The sequence below is a fragment of the Kogia breviceps genome, chromosome 10 (genome assembly GCF_026419965.1).
Source record: "Kogia breviceps isolate mKogBre1 chromosome 10, mKogBre1 haplotype 1, whole genome shotgun sequence".
Taxonomy (NCBI): Eukaryota; Metazoa; Chordata; class Mammalia; order Artiodactyla; family Physeteridae; genus Kogia; species Kogia breviceps.
Window position 1 is genome coordinate 44,014,656 of NC_081319.1, and position 19,407 is coordinate 44,034,062.

General features: G+C 47.1%; 1 protein-coding gene across 2 annotated transcripts; it reads left to right on the forward strand.

Moving 5' to 3' along the window:
• Window positions 1–6,792: 6,792 nt before the first annotated feature.
• On the forward strand, window positions 6,793–18,182 carry SLC25A38 (solute carrier family 25 member 38). Of its 2 annotated transcripts, XM_067044522.1 has the most exons (7): window positions 6,793–7,218; window positions 12,033–12,154; window positions 12,782–12,866; window positions 13,579–13,758; window positions 13,993–14,167; window positions 16,140–16,306; window positions 17,387–18,182. In XM_067044522.1, exons 1-7 carry the CDS (start codon window positions 7,150–7,152, stop codon window positions 17,507–17,509), a joined length of 921 nt encoding a protein of 306 aa, XP_066900623.1. In that variant the 5' UTR covers window positions 6,793–7,149; the 3' UTR covers window positions 17,510–18,182. The 2 variants fall into 2 exon arrangements, with proteins under 2 accessions (XP_066900623.1, XP_066900624.1); XM_067044523.1 differs by lacking the exon at window positions 16,140–16,306 and having other exon boundaries at window positions 6,823–7,218.
• Window positions 18,183–19,407: the final 1,225 nt, after the last annotated feature.

A 19,407-nucleotide genomic window follows, 5' to 3' on the forward strand; every position in this document is an offset into this window, starting at 1 on the left:
AATCTCCAAAATATACAAACATTTCATGCAGCTCAATATCAAAAAAAACAAACAACCCAATCAAACAATGGGCAGAAGAACTAAATAGACATTTCTCCAAAGAAGACATACAGATGGCCAAGAGGCACATGAAAAGCTGCTCAACCTAATTATTAGAGAAATGCAGATCAGAACTGCAATGAGGTATCAACTCACACTGGTCAGAATGGCCATCATCAAAAAGCTACAAACAGTAAATGCTGGAGAGGGTGTGGAGAAAAGGAAACCCTCTTGTACTGTTGGTGGGAATGTAAACTTTTTCTAATTTATTTTTTTAAGCCACTGAATAAACTTTTTATTTTATATTGGAGTATAGCCAATTAACAATGTTGTGATAGTTTCAGGTGCACAGCAAAGTGACTCAGCCATACATATACATGTATCCATTCTCCCCCAAGCTCCCCTCCCATCCAGGATGCCCATAACATTGTGCAGAGTTCCCTGTGCTATACAGTAGGTCTTTGTTGGTTATCCATTTTAAATATGGTAGTGTGTACATGTCAATACCAAACTCCATAACTATCCCTTCCTCTCACTCTTACCCCCTGGTAGCCATAAGTTCGTTCTCTAAGAATGTAAATTGATACAGCCACTATGGAGGACACAATGGAGGTTCCTTAAAAAACTAAAAATAGAGCTACCATATGATCCAGCAATCCCATACCTGGGCATATACCCTGAGTAAACCATAATTCAAAAAGACACATGCACCCCACCCCAATGTTCATTGTAGCACTATTTAAGATAGCCAGGACATGGAAGCAACCTAAATGTCCATTGATAGATGAATGGATAAAGATGTGGTACTTATACACAATGGAATATTACTCAGCCCAAAAAAGGGATGAAATTGGGTCATTTGTAGAGACGTAGGTGGATCTAGAGTCTGTCATACAGAGTGAAGTAAGTCAGACAGAGAAACACAAATATCGTATATTAACACATATATGTGGAATCTAGAAAAATGGTACAGATGAACCTATTTGCAGGGCAGGAATAGAGATGCAGACATAGAGAATGGATGTGTGGACATGGGGCAGGGAAGGGGGGATGAATTGGGAGATTGGGACTGATGTAGGTGCACTGCCATGTGTAAAACAGATAGCTAGTGGGAACCTACTGTCTAGCACAGGGAGCTCAACTCGGTCTCTGTGGTGACCTAGATGGGTGGAATGCAGAGGTGGGTAGGAGGGAGTTCCAAGAGGGAGGGGATATATGTATAAATATAGCTGATTCACTTCGTTGTACAGCAGAAAGTAACACAACATTGTAAAGCAACTATACCCCAATTTAAAAAAATGAATTGTGTGCAAATTAAGTGCTCAAAAGTAGCATCGATTGGATGTCACCCCTTTCACCATTTCATAAGATGAGTAAACTCATTCCAAAATATTTTGAGTTCAGGCTTGGTTTCATATGATCAGTACTAGGAAAGAATTCTTTGGAATCAAACTAGAGAAGGAGAGACTTTTCCTGTTGGATTCAGATGAAACTAACATCATAGAATGCTTGCTCTGAGCCATTCCAATATCATGACCACATGCAGTCCTCACAGCAGCCTGCAGGGCAGGTGGTGTTATTCTCATTTTACAGATTTAACAACTGATGCTCAAAGCAGTTAAAGGACGAGTACCATTCAGTGCAGTGTATTAACGGGAAGAAGTTAGGGAGACAGAATTCAAATGCCACTCTACCCTCTACTAGCTGGCAAAAAGCTCACTGCAAGAGGGCAGTAAGGATCGGGGGCCATTCCTAGAATCCTAAGAATCTGTATTTTCTCCATCTGTGTAGGTAAGGAAGAGCGTATACAGGGAACTGTGAGTAAGCCAGAAAAAAAGTAGAAACTGTACAAGAGCAAGAAGGACTGATTGGCACTGATGATATGAACAATAATCAGGTGGAAGGTACAAGAAAATGTTGCCATATGATGGATTTTCCAAAACCCTGGGAGGAGGGTTGGCCACCTAGACCTGGTCCTCCTCTCCTCTGTCTGCCGGAAAAGGGAGTCTCTGGTCAAGCCCCCAGCTGTAATGGGACAGTAAAGAGGCCTAATAAACCCGAGAGTCAGCGAAGGTGAACTGTCTTGGGAGAAGAGCCAGGAGGATGTGGGGGAGCAGGAGAGGGAAATGGCTGGGAAAAGACCATGTCTTTGAATTGTTTATCAACCAGGGTCCCAATGTCATTGAGGCCTGACCAGACTACAGGTTCCCATGTGCAAGTAGGAATCCTTCTAACAAGGAAATCTGACCATTTCATTCTCGTGCTTATAGTTCTTCTGTATAAAGCCCAAATTCTTTAACATGGAAGCTTTGGCCCTAGTCTTTCTCTCTGACCTCCTCCCTTGCCCCTCTTCTCTACCACTAGACCTTTCCACTTGTACAGTTCTGGGAACATGCTCTCTGTCATCTCTGGGCATTTATTTGTACAGGCTCTGCCTGGTGAAAACTGTCCCATCTACTAAATACATGCATAAATGAATGAATCAAGTTGGAATTGGATCAGGCATAGTCAGCTACCTCTTTTGGAGTTTCCAGGTCTCAAGTAGCCACCTCCATTCCAATACAAAGGATTATTCCCTACCCAGCGCCAGCTGGAGCCCCATCATGGTGAGGCTGTACAGTGAACACATGGAGAAGATGGCGGATGGGACGGGGACGAGACTTCCAGGTTATCTGCGCTCTTTTCACTTCCTTAAAGAGGCAGACTTAGCTAGGATCACTAAAGCTGTCCCTGGTAAGTTCACATCCCTGTATCAGGAGCACTTAACCTCGGCTGGAGCGGGGCTCTGGATAGTGCAGGACTGTTGGCAAATCTTTGCTTATGTGTGTGCATTTTCCTCGAGGAGCTCTGTGCCCCAGCCCAGTTCCCACTCCTCCTGTGTGGGCTGCATTAGCCTGAGAGTCAGGTGCAAGGCAGTCTGGGCATGGTGATCCTAGACTCACACAATATTAGGCCAGAAAAGGAACGTGGAGGCCACCTTGTTCAACCTGCTCATTTTACAAGAGAGAAAACTGAGGCCTAGATAGGTGATGAAGTGAGTTTTTGGCAGAGCCTGGACTAGAATCAGGAATTCCTGACTCCTGGGGCAGCTCTCTCTCCACCCGTGTCTGCAGTCACCCTGGCATCTCCTTATACCTGCCAGTCCCACCCTCTCTTGTAGACCAGACAGGTGCAGTCTCAGTGAGGAACTGGGAAGAGGCCGTGCCTGGGATTAAGGACCAGCGCCTCTACCCTGGTACACACAGGGTCGGAAGCTCAGTGATGCAGCCAGGGGGCAGTATCTTACTGACCCCTGAGGCCACAAGCCAGAACCTGTTATGGACAGGACTCACGCTCCCTCTAGTGGTCAGTTTGAGCTGAGCTCTTGAACCAGTGAAGGACAGCAGATGGAAAACAAAGACATGATCCCGCATTGCAGAGACAGGAGCCAGCCGAAGTCTTCTAATTTTATATACCTAAGCTGTCATTCGAAATTCTGCTTTGAGATTCTTGGTAAAAATGCAGGTGTTTGATAAGTCTTGGATTTTATATATTGGAGCCTTTACCTCTAATTAAGTCCTCTAAATTATCCCTAGTTCAAGTCATACTGCATAGACAAATTTCTCTGAAATCTCAGACCTGTGGCAGTGAGAGGGGACATATATATTTAATTTACAGAAAGGATATTTGCCTGCCTATTCCTTGATCTGCCGCAATCAATGCATTCAGATTGGTATTTATTATTCAGTTGATAGGAACACCGGTGTCCCGAATTCACAGGCAGTTCACTCCTCACTGCCCCTCACACTGCTGATCTCATCCCTTCCTTGGAAGCTGCTCGTCTCCTTCAAAAGTTTATGGGGCCATCCCGGGGGATGCAGATGGGAAGCTGAGGGCAGCGAGTTTCCTGAGGACCTCCTCCGGTTGGATGCTTTCTGCCCTGGAGACCGCACCATCCCAAGGGTCAGACTCCAGCCCGACGTCTTTCTCACCGATTCAACTCTACTCTCCAGTCCAAATGGTAGAAGACACCCGCCACTTTTTCTGGATCAGAGATGAAGAAACTCGGCTTTGAGTACGTCATCTTCCACAGTGCCTCGGAGAAGAAGTGCATCTGCTTGTTCCAGCCTGAGCTCCTCCTGGAGGGGCTGCCTGGGTGAGGCACAGAGAGCCATCCCAGCCAGTAGTTCAAATGGGCTTTTTCTTGGTCATAGAGCAAGGAGGGGTGGGGGTGAGAGGACAGTTGGTGGGTCCATGGCTGCCTTCAGCAGGTTCTTGGTTACTGCAGCTTTATTCTACTGACTCCCTGGGTAGGGAGGCTCTGCCAGCCCCTCGGTCACCCACCCGAGGTGTGGCCTCTCCCTGTTAGGGACTTCCTGAACCTCCTAAATGGCAGTGGAGTAAGCAGTGGACGTTGGAAATAAGAAGGGGGAAAAACTATTCTTGTTCAGTGGCCAGTATATGCCAGACCCTGCACGTGGAGATCTGGCTGTCTTAATTTAATGCCTGCAAAAATTCTTAGGAGATATTCCTATCTTATGGATGAAGAAACAGATGGCCCAAGTGGTTCTCTGACTGAGGTCACACGGCTATAAATGTGAGATTTAGAGTTAGGTCTCTCTGCCTGCAAAGCCCATGCTGTTTTCACTGCACCTTTCTAGTTCCCCCTGAGACCAACCCAAGAGGGAACACAAGATTCATCAGAATGTGTGGTTGGAGCTGGTGGTGGGGTGGGGAGTTTCTTCTGCTTTTAGTTTATTCTCTTCTAAGCAGGTGTAACTTGCTTCAGACAGCCTTGTTTGCTCCCCCTGCATTTCTTTGCTCTCATGTCTCTGCTCTACCCTGAGCGATGCAAGAATCCTGTTCTGGATTGCAGGGAACCCTTCAGCATGTCACCTCACTGGAACCTGGCCGTGCGGAGTGGAGTCCTAGGTGACTCTTTCTTTCCCTTTCTCCCCTCGTCTGCCCCTGTAGTGTTATCCACGGTGGCGCATTGGGGACCATGATAGACACGTTTTTCATGACGGTGTACAGCCGGTCCAATGCAGTCTTTACAGGAAACCATGACCATCACCTTCAAGAAATCTGTTTCCTTGCCTGGGTTCAAGTTAGGAGTAAGCTGGCATGGGGTTATTCCATGTGTTGCAATGGAAGATGAGGGCTCATGTAGCAATCCTGAGTGCAAAGAGGAGTTTCTACTTTTGCTTTTCTCATGGACCAATCTAAACTTGTTAGATGTTCCTTTTTCATCCAAGGACAAGGTGATAAGCTTGAAGATGGGTCATGTGTTCCAACATAAAGATATTCTACATAGGATGATGATGAACTACTTTTGGCTGCCTCTGATTTAGAGGAAGCCAGCCCATGTGCCTGTAAATATTTACTTCAGTCCACAAATAATTATTAGGCCCCTACTGAAATGATAATTCCTGATATGATTAGTCTCTCGAGAAATACGCACACATTATTTTGTTCGATCTTTACTACAATCCTGGAAGGTTGGTACCATTATCTCCAACTTGACAGATGAGGAAGCTGAGGTGAATACACAGCTAGCAGGTGACAAATGCAAGGGCCCCTGATACCTTGGAGTAGAACCCCAGGACCTCCACTCTGGCAGCCTCATCCTCCCACAGGGTCATCCTTCCCTTTCTCAGGAGACCAGCCCACCAGCCGCTCTCCCCCATTGCTCTCTCCTAGACCACTCACCCTCGGCTCAGTGGTGAGGCTGGAGGCAAAGGTCACTGGCATGGAAGGAAGAAAGGTGTTTCTCTCTTGCGAAGCCCAAAGCAGTGACAGGACCGTCCTCTTTGCCAAAGCTTTTGGTAAAGCCATTAGAATTATTTTTTCCTCCTGTTTGTGCCCATCCTTGTGACCGGGCACAGAGGGTGACTTTCCACACTGCTGAGGGCACTGCCTACCCTGGGAGACTCTTAAGGCTGCGTGTTTGGGGTTGGAGGGGTGCTCACATGGAGAGGAGCCTCTATAAGTTATAGGATAGAGGTCATCATAACACATCCATTCACCTCTCTGGGAGGCCAGTGTTGTCCAGTAGAAAAGTAGTTCGAGCCACAGGTGCAATTTTTAAAAATTTTCTTGAAGTATAGTTGATTTACAATGTTGTGTTAATTTCTGCTGTACAGCAAAGTGACTCGGTTTTACATACATATATTCTTTTTCATATTCTTTTCCATTATGGTTTATCACAGGATAACAAGTGTGATCTTGTGTTCTAGTAGTCATATGAAAAAAGCAAAGAGATAAAATTAATTTTAATAATTATTTCACCTAATTCAATACACCCAAAATATCATTTCAACATGTAATAATGTAAAAATTATTCATGAGATTATTTTATCTTATTGTCATGTCTTAGAAATCCAGCGTGTGGATAACTTACAGCACATTTCTGGCACGAAATTTTCAGCATTTAAAGGGAAATGTGGATCTGCCAAAACAATAAAGTTGTGTTTAATGGAAAAATATTCCACACTGCTTCGGGTTTTAATACAAATTAATTATAATTAAATCAAGTTTAAAATTCTGGTCTTCAGTCACACTAGCCACACTTCACGTGGTTGATAGCCACAGTTGGCTACTGACTACCGCATTGGGCAGAGCGAGTCTGGACTGTAACTACCTTCAGACGTGGCGCCCAGAAGCATACCTCTCTGCAGACGCCCGATGCAGCTCCGGGCGCAGGGAAGCCCCGATCCTGCAGTTCCGGAGGTCTCCACGAGGTAGCACTAAGGAGCACACCCTCGCCAGCGCGCGACCCGCGTCCAAACCCGGAAGCTAAATTCCGCCGTTATATCTAGTTCCTCCGGCTTTCTCCATTCCCGGATGCACTCTGCCTAATACTCTCAAGTCCTGAAGACGGCGACGGGACAGGATGGGCAGGGCATCAGAGCCTCGCAGTCCGCTGAGCTAGTGAAGAGCGGCGCCTGGAGCCATTCACGTGCGGTGGGCGCGCAGGTCTCCATCCCCGACCAGCGCAGACCGCAGAGAAGCCCCGCGATAGAACGCGTCGCCCGGCTACCGCCATCGCGTCGTCTTTAGAATCGTCAGGGCCGGGCCTGAGCTCCCACCGACAGCACCCCGGGCCCAGTGCAGTCGCAGGCCTCCCCTCCAATGATTCAGAAGTCACGCCCGGCGCTGCTGCAGCCTCAAGATGTCGGAGACAGGGTGGAAACGCTTATGGTAACCTGCGGGGAAGGGAAGGCAGGGGTTCCGGGATTGCCGGCTCGGGGAGGGAAATTCGGAAGGTTGCCGAGGGTCAGCGGCCCTCGGGGAACCTTTTCTGCCTCCGGGATGCGCGCACAACCGGTTGGGGACGTGGCGGCAGAGATGGAGTTTGACTAAGGGATTAAAAGAGGGGAGGGAGGAAGGAAAGAGAGAAGTTGCAGTCCAGTCCTTGGGACAGGCAAGCAAAGGTCTCGCTCCTGTATTGGTAATCTGGGTAGAGGTAGGCGGAATTGCCGGGGCCTTGGCCGGTGTCGGGGGGGAATGTGCCCGCTTGGTCGAGAGCGAGGTGCGAGCGCTGTGGGACGTTGTTTTGAGTTGGATGCCTAGAATGACAGGTGGGAGGAGACCTGGGTAGATATTTGGACCATTGCAAAGCCCGGCAGTAACGCTAAGCCTGAGGAGCGGTCGTTGCTCGAGCGAGGTGGGTTAGAGCTGCACAGCGCCCGCGGGCTGGACCAGGTGGACCCTCCCGGGAACCGGTTCTGTTTGCCAGCGCCACGAGGCCACACCCCTCCCGCGCCTGCATTGGCTGTCGTGTTCGTGCCGCGGGGCTGCCATTGGTGGAGGCGGAGGCTGGGCTGGGCCGGCGAGGAAGGTCTGGCTGAGTTGCTGCTAGCGGTGGGTGGAGGAGGGGATGCGGCTTCGCTTTAGGCAGGGAGGGCCAGTTGACCGCGGCTACTTTTCTCCCTGAGGTCAAGGTCACGGCCCACCTGCGCTGGGGGCAGGACAGGGGTGTGGGGTTTTTTGTTTTGTTTTTTATCTTTAACAAAGGTGGAGGCGGGCACCGCGCTACGTTTACATCTTATAACATGTGCTTATGTATTTCTTTTTGGGTCCTCCAGCTCTGGCCTGGAGATCTGAATTGGATTTAAGATGTAGTTTTTTTAAAGGGGAGTAGGAGTTGCTTGTGGAACCTGTTTGCTAACTATTCAAATGTTGCTTATTGCCTTTATGTATCTATGTATCATTGTTTGGTTGTTTTTGCCCTACCCCCGCTTAAAAAACAAACAAACAAAAAAGCCAGCTGTATTACTCGTTTTATTTACCTTGAATAAATTTGGGCTGTTTAGGAAAAAAAAAAATCAAGCATGCCTTAAAGGGTATGCCATCCACCATTGACAATATCTTAAGACTATTCAAAATGAAAAGTGTAAATTCTATCTTTTTAAAACAATTATGTTACTTGTTTTGTTTTTTTTTAAACTATCAGAGGTTAATCTATACTGCTGGTTTATATTTTACATCTGTTCTATGCTAATGGACCTAGAAAATTACAAAGTTAAAAAAGTTATGGGCTCTATGCATGTATCCGCAAATATTTATTTAGCCAATAAAATGTTCAAGCAATGTGCTGTAAAAATAAAAACATTAAGAAAATAGTTCCTGCAATGGAGGACAGTGTGTTGGGCATTGGGGAGCAGTATACAGTAGTTCCATACACAACCTGTGAGAGCATTAGAGAGGCAGCTCCAAAGAGAACTGCTTAGAAGCTGTAACTGCAGGTCATTCCTACAGCCTTACTGGAGTAAAGGGCTGGAGGGAGTCAGGGGAGATTCCCCTGTCCAGGAATGTGGCCTGCAGGGCCCTCTAAGCTTTATCCGGTGGAATTGTGCTCATGGGAGAGCCATGTGCAGATTTCCTGTTAGATGAAGTGATTCGTTCATTCTTTTTTTTTTTTTTTAAATTTATTTTTGGCTGCGTTGGGTCTATGTTGCTGTGCGAGGGCTTTCTCTCGTTGCGGTGAGCGGGGGCTACTCTTCGTTGTAATGAGCGGGCTTCTCACTGCGGTGGCTTCTCTTGTTGCAGAGCAGGGGCTCTACGCGTGGGCTTCAGTAGTTGTGGCTCGCGGGCTCTAGAGCGCAGGCTCAGTAGTTGTGGCGCACGGGCTTAGCTGCTCCACGGCATGTGGGATCTTCCCGGACCAGGGCTCGAACCCGTGTCTCCTGCATTGGCAGGCGGATTCTTAACCGTGGCATCACCAGGGAAGCCCCTGATTTATTCATTCTTGATTGTTGAGCACCTCCTGTGGACCAGGCTCCGTGGTCAGTGCTGGAGGAACCACCATGAACAGGACAGTCCAGGCCTCCTCTGTACTTGACCCTCAGTCATAAGGCAGGTGGGCTCCGGTGCCATGGAAGCACTGAAGAGGAGCACTGAATGCGAGTGTGGGGTTAGGGTAGATCAATGGCAGGGTGTTCACTGCGATGGAGCGCCCTGGAGGAGAGGCACATGGTGGGTGAGGGAGAAAGAGGAGTTCAGGTTTGTAAATGTCAACCCGCGGTGCCTGTGGGACATCGGATTAAGTGGATATGGGAGTCTGCAGAAGACAGTTGCAAGTGTGGACAGAAGGGTGGAAAAGATGAGGCTCTGCATGTGAAGGCGGAGAGGCCGGGGAAGTAGGAGGAAGATCCGGACAGTGTTAATCCCAGAAGCCGGAGACAGCACATTTCCAGAAGGAGCTGGTGGTGGTCAACAGCCAACAGCAGAACGCTGCTGAGCTGCCTGGGAAGTGCCCTGGACTGTCACTTAGACTGGGAGGGGTGGAGAAAAAAACATGAACTTTGAGTCCTAGCCAGTGGCTTCAAACCCTGTGACTTAGGATACATTGTCATCCCTGTGAGCTCCAGTTTCATCTGGAAAACGGGTTTGAACATCTAGCTCTTATGAGCATTGTGAGATTTCGAGGTGTTGTATATAGATGCCTCACCCCAGGCTGCTCTGGTAGCGGGGTTTGGCACTGCTGAAGCTGGAGACCCCCCCAGGGAGATCACTAGGATGGATCAGTGCGGGGCAGGCTCTGGGAGGAATGAGGGGTCATCAGCAGGAGTTGGTCATGAAACAGTAGGTAGACCAAGGAGTCTTAACTGTCTCCCAAATGTCCTGCTGGGACATGGAGAGGCAAGCGTGTGGAGAACCGTGGACAGAGTTTCCATTAGGGGATGTTGAGTTTGAGATGCCTGCAGGCCATTCGAGGGGAGGTGGGGGAAGCATGGGGACGGTGGACTCGGGAGAGAGGCTGAAGTGGGCTGGAGGCGTGGGCGTTGCCAGCATGTGTGCATCGAGCATAGTGTGGTGTGGAGTTGAGGGTGCCCTGAGAGGCCGCAGCTACTGGGAGATAAGAGGAACAGCAACATCTGTGGCTGGGGAAAGGAGGCTTAGAAGGGCAGCCAGAAACCAAAAAGAGAGGAGCGGCGATCAGCTGTTTCAAATGCACCAAAGAGACCAAGTAAGAGAAGGCCAAAGATGGGAAAGGGGTCCTGGGATATGGCAGGTCCTTGGTGAGGCAGCTTTAGTGGAGGGGCTTTATCTGGATGGCAGACTGGGGAACCTGAAGGGTGACTAGTGAAGAGGGAGTGGAGATGATGTGGCATCAGGCTGGAAAAGTGGGGGGCTTTCAAGCTTGTTCCAGACAAAGGAGAAGATGTCAGTGGAAGTAAGAGGCTGAATATGCAGGGAAGAGAGGCTCACTGATGCCACAAAGATTCGGATGAGGCTGAGAAACAAAGTTCGTGGGAATATTGGTTAGCAAAAGGAGCAGGACACACATCTGATGAAGTTGTTCCCATTTGGCTTGGTTGTACTTGTGGTCTTACCTTTGATGCTTGGAAGGCTATTTGAATGTGGTTATAAGCTCCAGTATTTATTATCTGAACTTATTAACTCCTTTTAAGGAATTCCAGTTATAAATTGAGTCTTGCTCTTTTGGTGAAACGTGGAATAATCTCTCTTCTCTGTGAAACAGATACCACAGATTACAAACATTTTGGTTCCGGGTAGGTAGTTTTTTTGATGTGTATAACAGGCAACTTCATCTTAATAGCATTTTAGGACTATAGTATGCCATTTATTAAAAAGTAATAGTGCAAATGCCATTTAATGAGAAGAGAGAAGATCTTTGGATGGAGTTTGCCAAGTGTCTCCTTTGGAAAAGACGACATTTGTTTCCTGCCTGGATTTTTTAAAGTGTGTTTTCACAACCATTTGATTCCGTCTGGATTCCGGGGCGTGCTGTGGGGCCTCTGGAGTGCGCTTGGGGGAAACAGTGAGTCTGCGAGGCAGTCCTGCCCTTCTGGATGCCGCTTCTCGATTAGACAGTGTGTGTGACTCTCCCAGCTTAGAGGACAGCCAGCAAACCCAGGAGTGGCTGCTGGCCTGTTGCACCCCCGCGATCTGTTTAGGTCCCAGTGAGACGAATGGGTATATGACGGGGGAAAGTTTTACATTAAGGAAATGCATGGGTTTTACAGGAAGTGGCACGGATGTTTCACAAAGTACCTGGTCACTTTCGGTTTCACTTCCTTTGTCTTACTCCTGTAAATAGCCTGCAGGCCCTACAACCAAGGGAAACTGAAACCTGCAGTTCAGAGTTAAAACACTGTTCAATTGATTTTTGCTTTTGTGACTAGAAGAAGTTGGCCTATAACTTACCGTCAAGACAAGTAGGGAGGTGTGGTCAGTGGCATAATTCACAGATGGAAATGACCGTGTTGCTCAGTAGGAGCAAAGTTATCCATGAGTTTTTAATTATCAGTAATTACTAAAGTTGTTGTCAGTAAGACCAGAGAGAGCTACCTCTTGGAGTATACTGTGTTCTCAACAACATTCCAACACTGTTCATTCCTGGCTCTGCTTTTCCCTTCTGTGAAGTCTGATGCTAATACAGGGAGCCACCAGGTGAGTTTCTAAGAGATCCTTACAGAGAACTGACTGGTCCAGGTGTGGCAAAGGCTGGGACAAAGCTGCTGACACAGTGTTCTCTTGCCCTGCAGTTGCAGCCCGTGATCAAAGCCTTCCTGTGTGGCTCCATCAGTGGGACCTGCTCTACCCTCCTTTTCCAACCCCTGGATCTCCTCAAAACGCGCCTGCAGACCCTCCAGCCCTCAGCCCATGGGTAAGGCCTGCTGCCCCCTCCCCCGCCCCCTCCCCCCCTTTTCACTGAGGACCTGGTTTCAACAACTTCTCTCAGACACTGGTGCATCTTTACTGTGTTCAGTCAACTTCCATTCTGTTGGATGAGCAAAGAGAAACACAGGCCAGGCCCAGCTTTCACGTGTTTTATATACACTCTGTTATATTTGACATTTCTCTTAATTAAGTGGGGTCCTTCCCTGAGTAGCTTCCTGGGATCTGCCTTGGTGACGTTTGCATTTTACAGTGCCAGCCTGTAATGTCATAACTGTGCTGCCTGGCACAAGTAGTGGGTGGTTTTCTGGAAATAAGGTGGGTATTGAGTGTATCTTGTGTGCCCCCTATTGGGCTCAGCCCTGTGGGAAGTGCACAGAGTATATGTAAAAAGAGAAAGTTATCCCATTGCTTGCAGCGTGAATGGACAAAGAATCATGCACCTGCCACATCGTGAACGCATGGGAACTCAGAGTAACTCCAAGATGCTTTTTAGAGATTCTTAAGTGTTCTAGAAAAGAGTCCATACAGAGAAGTCTGTGAGTGGGGAGTTCTTTCACAAGGATGTCGTCTAAGTGATTTCTTCTTCCTTTGCCTCCATTTTGTCTGCCTTCAGATCCAGACGTGTTGGGATGTTGGCTCTGCTCTTGAATGTGGTTCGCACGGAGAGTCTCTTGGGCCTCTGGAAGGGGATGTCACCCGTAAGCTGCCTTTTGGGTCTTGTCTTGCACCCCCTCCTTTAATAACTAGCCGTCTCTCATCCACCTCACACCTCCTCTCTTTTAAGGGTACGTGAGGTTGGAGGTGGTGGGAGGGCCTTTCTGGTCTTCCTGCCCGTCCCTCTCACTGTCGCTGGCTTCCATTTGAGGGCCCTGGGAATAGCACACCTGAGCGCCCTGGGCACGACTGATTAGTGCAGCATGAAGTCCTAGAGCAGAGGCAGCTGGCTCCCCACCTGTCAACAGGGCTTGCCCTCACCCCTCCAGTGCCTCCACACCTGCATTTCTTCGCCTAGACAGCTTTTTCTGGCCTTAGGAACTCACTTTGCTGGAAATGGCAGGGAATTCACGCTCACCCCAACCCCGCAGCAGCCCTTAACCAATGAAAGACGAGAGCTGATGTTAAAAACTTCCCTTCCCTCCTCAGGTGGCAGGGTAACCGAGGCGTGGACACTGATTCCCAGAGTTCCCCAGAGGGATTCCGTTGCCCATGGCAATAACTGATGAGATGACACCCTCTTTGTTGGCTGCCTTCTCTCCCATCTCATTTCCCTACTCTCCCATTGGTGTTCCCTCCACACCTTAAATCGACTCCTGACATGCGAATCCTGGGTCTTCTTTGGGGAAATCCAGCTCAGACAGGATCTTACGTGTTGGTGTTTGATTCCGTTCCTCCCTCCGACTTGTTCTGCAGTCCATCGTGAGGTGCGTCCCTGGCGTTGGAATCTACTTTGGCACTCTCTATTCTTTGAAGCAGTACTTCCTGCGAGGCCATCCCCCCACCGCCCTGGAGTCAGTCATACTGGGGGTGGGCTCCCGCTCTGTTGCGGGGGTCTGCATGTCACCCATCACTGTGATCAAGACACGGTACGAGGTGAGTGGGCAAACAGAGACACCGGGCTCTTGAGTCAAGTGGCCACTGATGCCACCTCCCCATTTAGAACCTAACACGGGGCCGATGTGGTCGGAGAACTCATCTGTGTAGTCAGGCCAAGCACACGCACACCAGAGCCGCCAGGGCTCCGGTAATGCACCCTGAGGATGGCTTCGTTCAGTGCGCAAACCCAGGGCCACTGTGCCAGCCATTGGTTCTGTGCTTCCTTTGCAGAGCGGGCGGTACGGCTATGAGAGCATCTATGCGGCCCTGAGGAGCATCTATCACAGCGAGGGGTACCGGGGTCTCTTCAGTGGCCTGACAGCAACACTCCTTCGTGATGCCCCCTTTTCTGGAATCTACTTGATGTTTTACAACCAGACCAAAAACATTGTGCTTCATGGCACGGGTAAAGGAACGTGTGGTGGGAAGAGATATCCCTCGAGAGATCACAACCTCACCACTTTCTCTGAGATAGGAGACTATTCGTTGTTCTTAGCAGCTCCAGATTCTTATCATAGTTTTAGAAACCGAGCCATATCTGCATTGTGTCAGGCATGGGACCCGGTGCTGGGATGATGCAAGGGCGGCCATGAAGACATGGTCCCTGCCCTTTTGAGTTTATAGCTTCCTAAGGCAGACTACTGATAGTATGTAATTCTTGAGTCGGGGAGCGGGTAGGATAAAGCTCATTTTGCGTAGGTTTTGCAGCAATACTTCCCACATTTGCCTGATCTTAAGAACTCTGGGTGCTACCCAAGGCATCCTAAATCACAAGCTTTGGCGTAAGACCTGAGAGACTGTATTTTTCAAGAAGCACTTGTTGTGATTCTTATCAGACAAGCTTGGGAAATCCAATTGGTTAGGAGCTAGAAGGTAAATATTTTCATGTTCCTTGCTGTGCTACTGGTTAACACTGTTTTGAGCCCTCCTTTTGGATGGAGAGAAAGATGCCAAACCCCTAGCATTCTGGCAGGCCCACCCTTCCAGTAAGCTCGTGTTGTCAAGACATGGGCAAAATCGACAGGCAGTAAACATCCACCCAGGCAGAGCCAGGCATTGATAGAAACACATCCTATAAAGTGAACCTGCATTCAGTAAGGTGTCTGTAGATAATGTGAGCAAGGAATTGAAATCAAAGTCGTTTAATTGGGAAAGCCAGAATGCCACCCCCAAGAAAGTGGTGTCAGTTGGGGTGCTTTGGGAGATTTGCTGTTTCTCCCCAGGCTCCAGGAGGTGTGACACTACAGGTCACAGCCTTACCTTACAGGAGAAAGTTAAGGCAATAAGAGAGCTTGGATATACATTTTTAATTTCTTCATCCATCCTAATTTTTTTTTAAATTTGATATTTAGAAATCATTTTATGCTTACCAAAAAAGCCACAAGAATAGTACCTATATCTCCATAGCTCTTCATTATTCTCTTTCTATGTGTATAATTGTTTTCCTCAAACCATTTAAGAATAAGTTGCAGACATGATGCCTCTTTACCCTTAAATACATCAGTGTGTACTTCCTAAGAACAAATGCATTCTTGTATAACCATCGATAGTTCTTTCATCTATAGTCTTGATTTCTCCAATTTTCCCAATAATGTATTTTATAGCAATTTTTATGTTTTATTTTCAAGAGTATAAGCCAGTTATATAACCTCAGCGTGGGTTTCCCTCATGTTTCCTTTCAACTAGATTCATTTATATCTTTTTAGCAAGATGAGCACATAATTGAGGTTGTGTCTTCAGTGCCTTATATCAGGAAGCTCATGATATCCATTTGGCGCACTGTGGGTGATGTTAACTTTTTTTGTGTGTGTGGTACACGGGCCTCCCACTGCTGTGGCCTCTCCCGTTGCGGAGCACAGGCTCCGGACGCACAGGCTCAGCGGCCATGGCTCACGGACCCAGCTGCTCCGGGGCATGTGGGATCTTCCCGGACCGGGGCACGAACCCACGTCCCCTGCATCAGCAGGCGGACTCTCAACCACTGCGCCACCAGGGAAGCCCCGTGATGTTAACTTTTTATCACTATAAAAATAGTGTCTCCACTGAAAACTCAATTGTTTGTTCTTTTGTAATTTCTAAGTATCTCTGTGGAGAGATACTTTGAATCTATATAAATCTATATAACACCTCCTGTCCTTCCATCCATATATTTTAGCATCAGTGAATGACTCTTGCCTGAATCAATTATGCTGATGGTTGTAAAAAGGTGAACTTTTAGTTCCATTAACACTGATTAGTTTAGATTTTGTATTCTTAGCCTTGTTTGAATCCAGACCCTTCTGGCTTTCAGGAAGAATTAGTGGGCAACTTGGCATGGATATTTATCTGATGAATGTGGGATTTATTTATAACTGAATGTTGCCTTTGTCCTGTTTCAGACCAGTTGGATGCAGTCCTTGTTCCCATTGTAAATTTCAGTTGTGGGATATTTGCTGGGATTCTGGCCTCACTGGTAACTCAACCTGCAGATGTTATTAAAACTCACATGCAGCTCTCCCCAATGAAATTTCGGTGGATTGGCCAGGCAGTGACACTCATTTTCAAAGTAAGGCTTTAGAATAAATATTGGTTCATATTGTGGTTCAGGCTTTCTCTCTAAGGCAGTAGCTCTTATCCTTTACATGGTAGAATCACCTGGGGAGCTTTTGAAAAACTCCCGATTCCCAGCTCATAACCTGGGCTTATCATATTAGAATCTCTAGGGGAGATGAAACCCTGGCATCTGTATTTTAAGTTCCCTGGTGATTCCAATATGTTGCCAAGGTTGAGAATCACTGCTAAAAATCTGTGGTTATGGGGTTTTCTGTTGTTGTTGTTTTGGTTTTGTTTGTTTAGGGAGGGAGCCTGACATTAGGACAACATGTGATATTCGTTAAACATGCATATTGTTGGACTCTACCCCAGACCTACCTAGTCAGGAGACCTGGGAGGACTCCTTAACCTAATCAAGGATCTAGGAGAAAATATAGTCAGAAAAAAATCACAAGCACATTGTTTTGTTTCCAGGAGTTTGCGCTAATGCAAATGGACAGATGGTATTGAAGATAAAAAGTACAGTAATCGTAAAGTACACTAAAATGCTATTTAAAAGCCACTGAGTAAGCCCTTTGGAAACATGTACTGTTATTAGATATTCTTTTAGAAAGTAAATTTGTCACCTAGATTTTTAGATGTTTCTGTACTTCTCAATTTTTGTATGTAGCACAGGAAACATGTAAGCATCTGCAGCAAAAGTCTGCCTTATCCTAGATATAAGCAAGTATTTGTGAATCTGATCATATTGATCACACAGCTTAGGTTGCCTGCTGTCTTATTCTTTATACCTAAAATCATGAAGTTTGAAAATAGAGTCTTCAGTATATGTGAAAATGGTAAGATTTTCAGCTAAGAAATAAATTCCCCTGGATGCCTAAAAAAGATAAAGCTTAGCAACTACTCCAAAAAATTTTTTTTTTAGTTAATTGCCTCCTGGGACCCAGTATTCGTAGTTTTAACATTATTTATAAAAGCCTATAAAGTAAGACTTAACAATGGGTAATGCAGAGAGAGAGCCTCACCCTCGTGCCAGGTATGTAAGTGTATTGCTGCTTTAGTCCCAGAGTTTTGGCCTCCATTTTCCTCCTAGGACTATGGGCTGCGTGGCTTCTTCCAAGGCGGTGTCCCCCGGGCCCTCCGCAGAACTCTGATGGCAGCCATGGCGTGGACAGTCTACGAAGAGATGATGGCCAAGATGGGCCTGCAGTCCTGACCAAGCCAGGACCAGGCAGAGGTGGGATCTGTTGCCCTGCCTGGTTTCTGCCAAGGGCCTCTTCATCTCACTACCCCGGAGTCGGACGAAGTCCTATCTGGAGAGCCAGGCAAACACGTCACCTTCAGTTACCCAGCTCAAGAAGAGTCTAGGTGGGCCCGACTCAAGCCTTCCAGACCTCCCAGAAGAGGAGTCACTGACATATCATACTGGGGAGTTAGGAGAAGGGTTTGCATACCCTGCAAGGCTACTTGAAAAGGCATTTCCAGAGAGTGCTCTGTCCAGTGGCTCTGCTCAGCCACCCACTACACCACAGTGCCTCTTTGGATCTGCTCTTGGGCAGTGCAGTGCCAGGGATGCTGTGGGCCGCCTGCAGTGGCGGAGGAGTTCCAGCAGCCAGGCTGGATCTGCTGAGAGAGGAGTCACTGTCACCAGGCTGAAGTCTGCCTCTGAGGTGATGTTAGGATGAGGAAGAACAGATGTCACAACTTCATTGGTTCCTCATCGACTTCTCAGAGGCTCCGGAGAAGGTGGGCAGTGGCTTCCTAGCCCCTAAGTGTCCAGATAATATTGTTTGATCTTGGCTCCTGCACTGTTTCAACTCCAAGTTGCTCTGGCATTTTTCTGCAGCTAAAGTTGGATAAATAAAGTGAAGCACTTTATCATTGAAAAACCGCAAGTGCCATGACTCCGCTCTAAAATAACAAAATAGTCTAAAGTGGCTGACTCTTGATCTGTATAGGTCCTCAAACCTAAAATTTTTAAAAATAGCTTTATTTTATATATCATACAATTCATCCATTCCAAATAGACAATTCTGTGATTTTTTTTAGTAACTTTACTGACTGGTGCAGCCATCGCCATAAATCAGTTTCAGAACACAGTCACCCCCCCTGCCCCCAATAAGATCTCTTATTTACAATTAACCCTCGTTCCCAGCCGCAGCACAGCCCAGGCAGCCACTGAACTGCTTTCTGTCTATAAATTTGCCTTTTCTGTGCACTTCCTACATAGTCATACACCGTGTAGTCTGTTGTATTTGGCTTTCACTTAGCCTAACGTTTTGGAGGTTCATCCATGATGTGGCATGTTCAACACTTCATCCTATTTTTATGGCCAAATAATATTCTATTGTGTGCCTCTTTATCCATTCATCAGTTGATGAATGTGTGAATTGTTAGCACTTTTTGGCACTTACGAATATTGTCACTATGAACATTCATGTATGAATCATTTGTGTGGACATATGTTTTCATTTCCCTTGTGTACATGCCTAGGAGTGGAATTACTGGATCATGTGGTAACTATGTTTAACCATTTGAGAAACTACCATACTGTTTCCAAAGTGGCAGCACCATTTAACATCACCACCAGAAGTTTATGAGGGTTCTGATTTCGGCACATCCTCCTCAACACTTGTTATTTTCTGTTTTATTTATTGTAGCCATTCTAGTGGGTTCTATCAACTTTCAAGCCTAGGAAGGGGCTGTTGTTTTATCCAAACAGCAGAAGGGGGAAGTTTGATCTCCTGGTTAAGAACATGGGCTGTGATCCCGGCGGTCCAGGTGTTAAAAGTCTGGCTCTCCACCTACTTAGACACACTTGAAATTGTCCCCAGGGGATGGGGATAGTAATATTTCCTACCTCCCAGGATGGTGGCAAGGGTTAAATGAGCATATGTTTCTGGCGCATTACATTAGTTTCCTAGGGCTGCCACAGCAAACCACCACAAATCTGGTGGCTTCTAACAAATTTATTCTCAGTTTGGAGCCTACAAGTCTGAAATCAAGATGTCTGCAGGGCCATACTCTCTGAAGTCTCGAGGGGAAGATGGTTCCTTGTCTCTTCCAGTTAATCCCATGGTCTCTGGCAATTCTTGGCATTCATCACTCCAATCT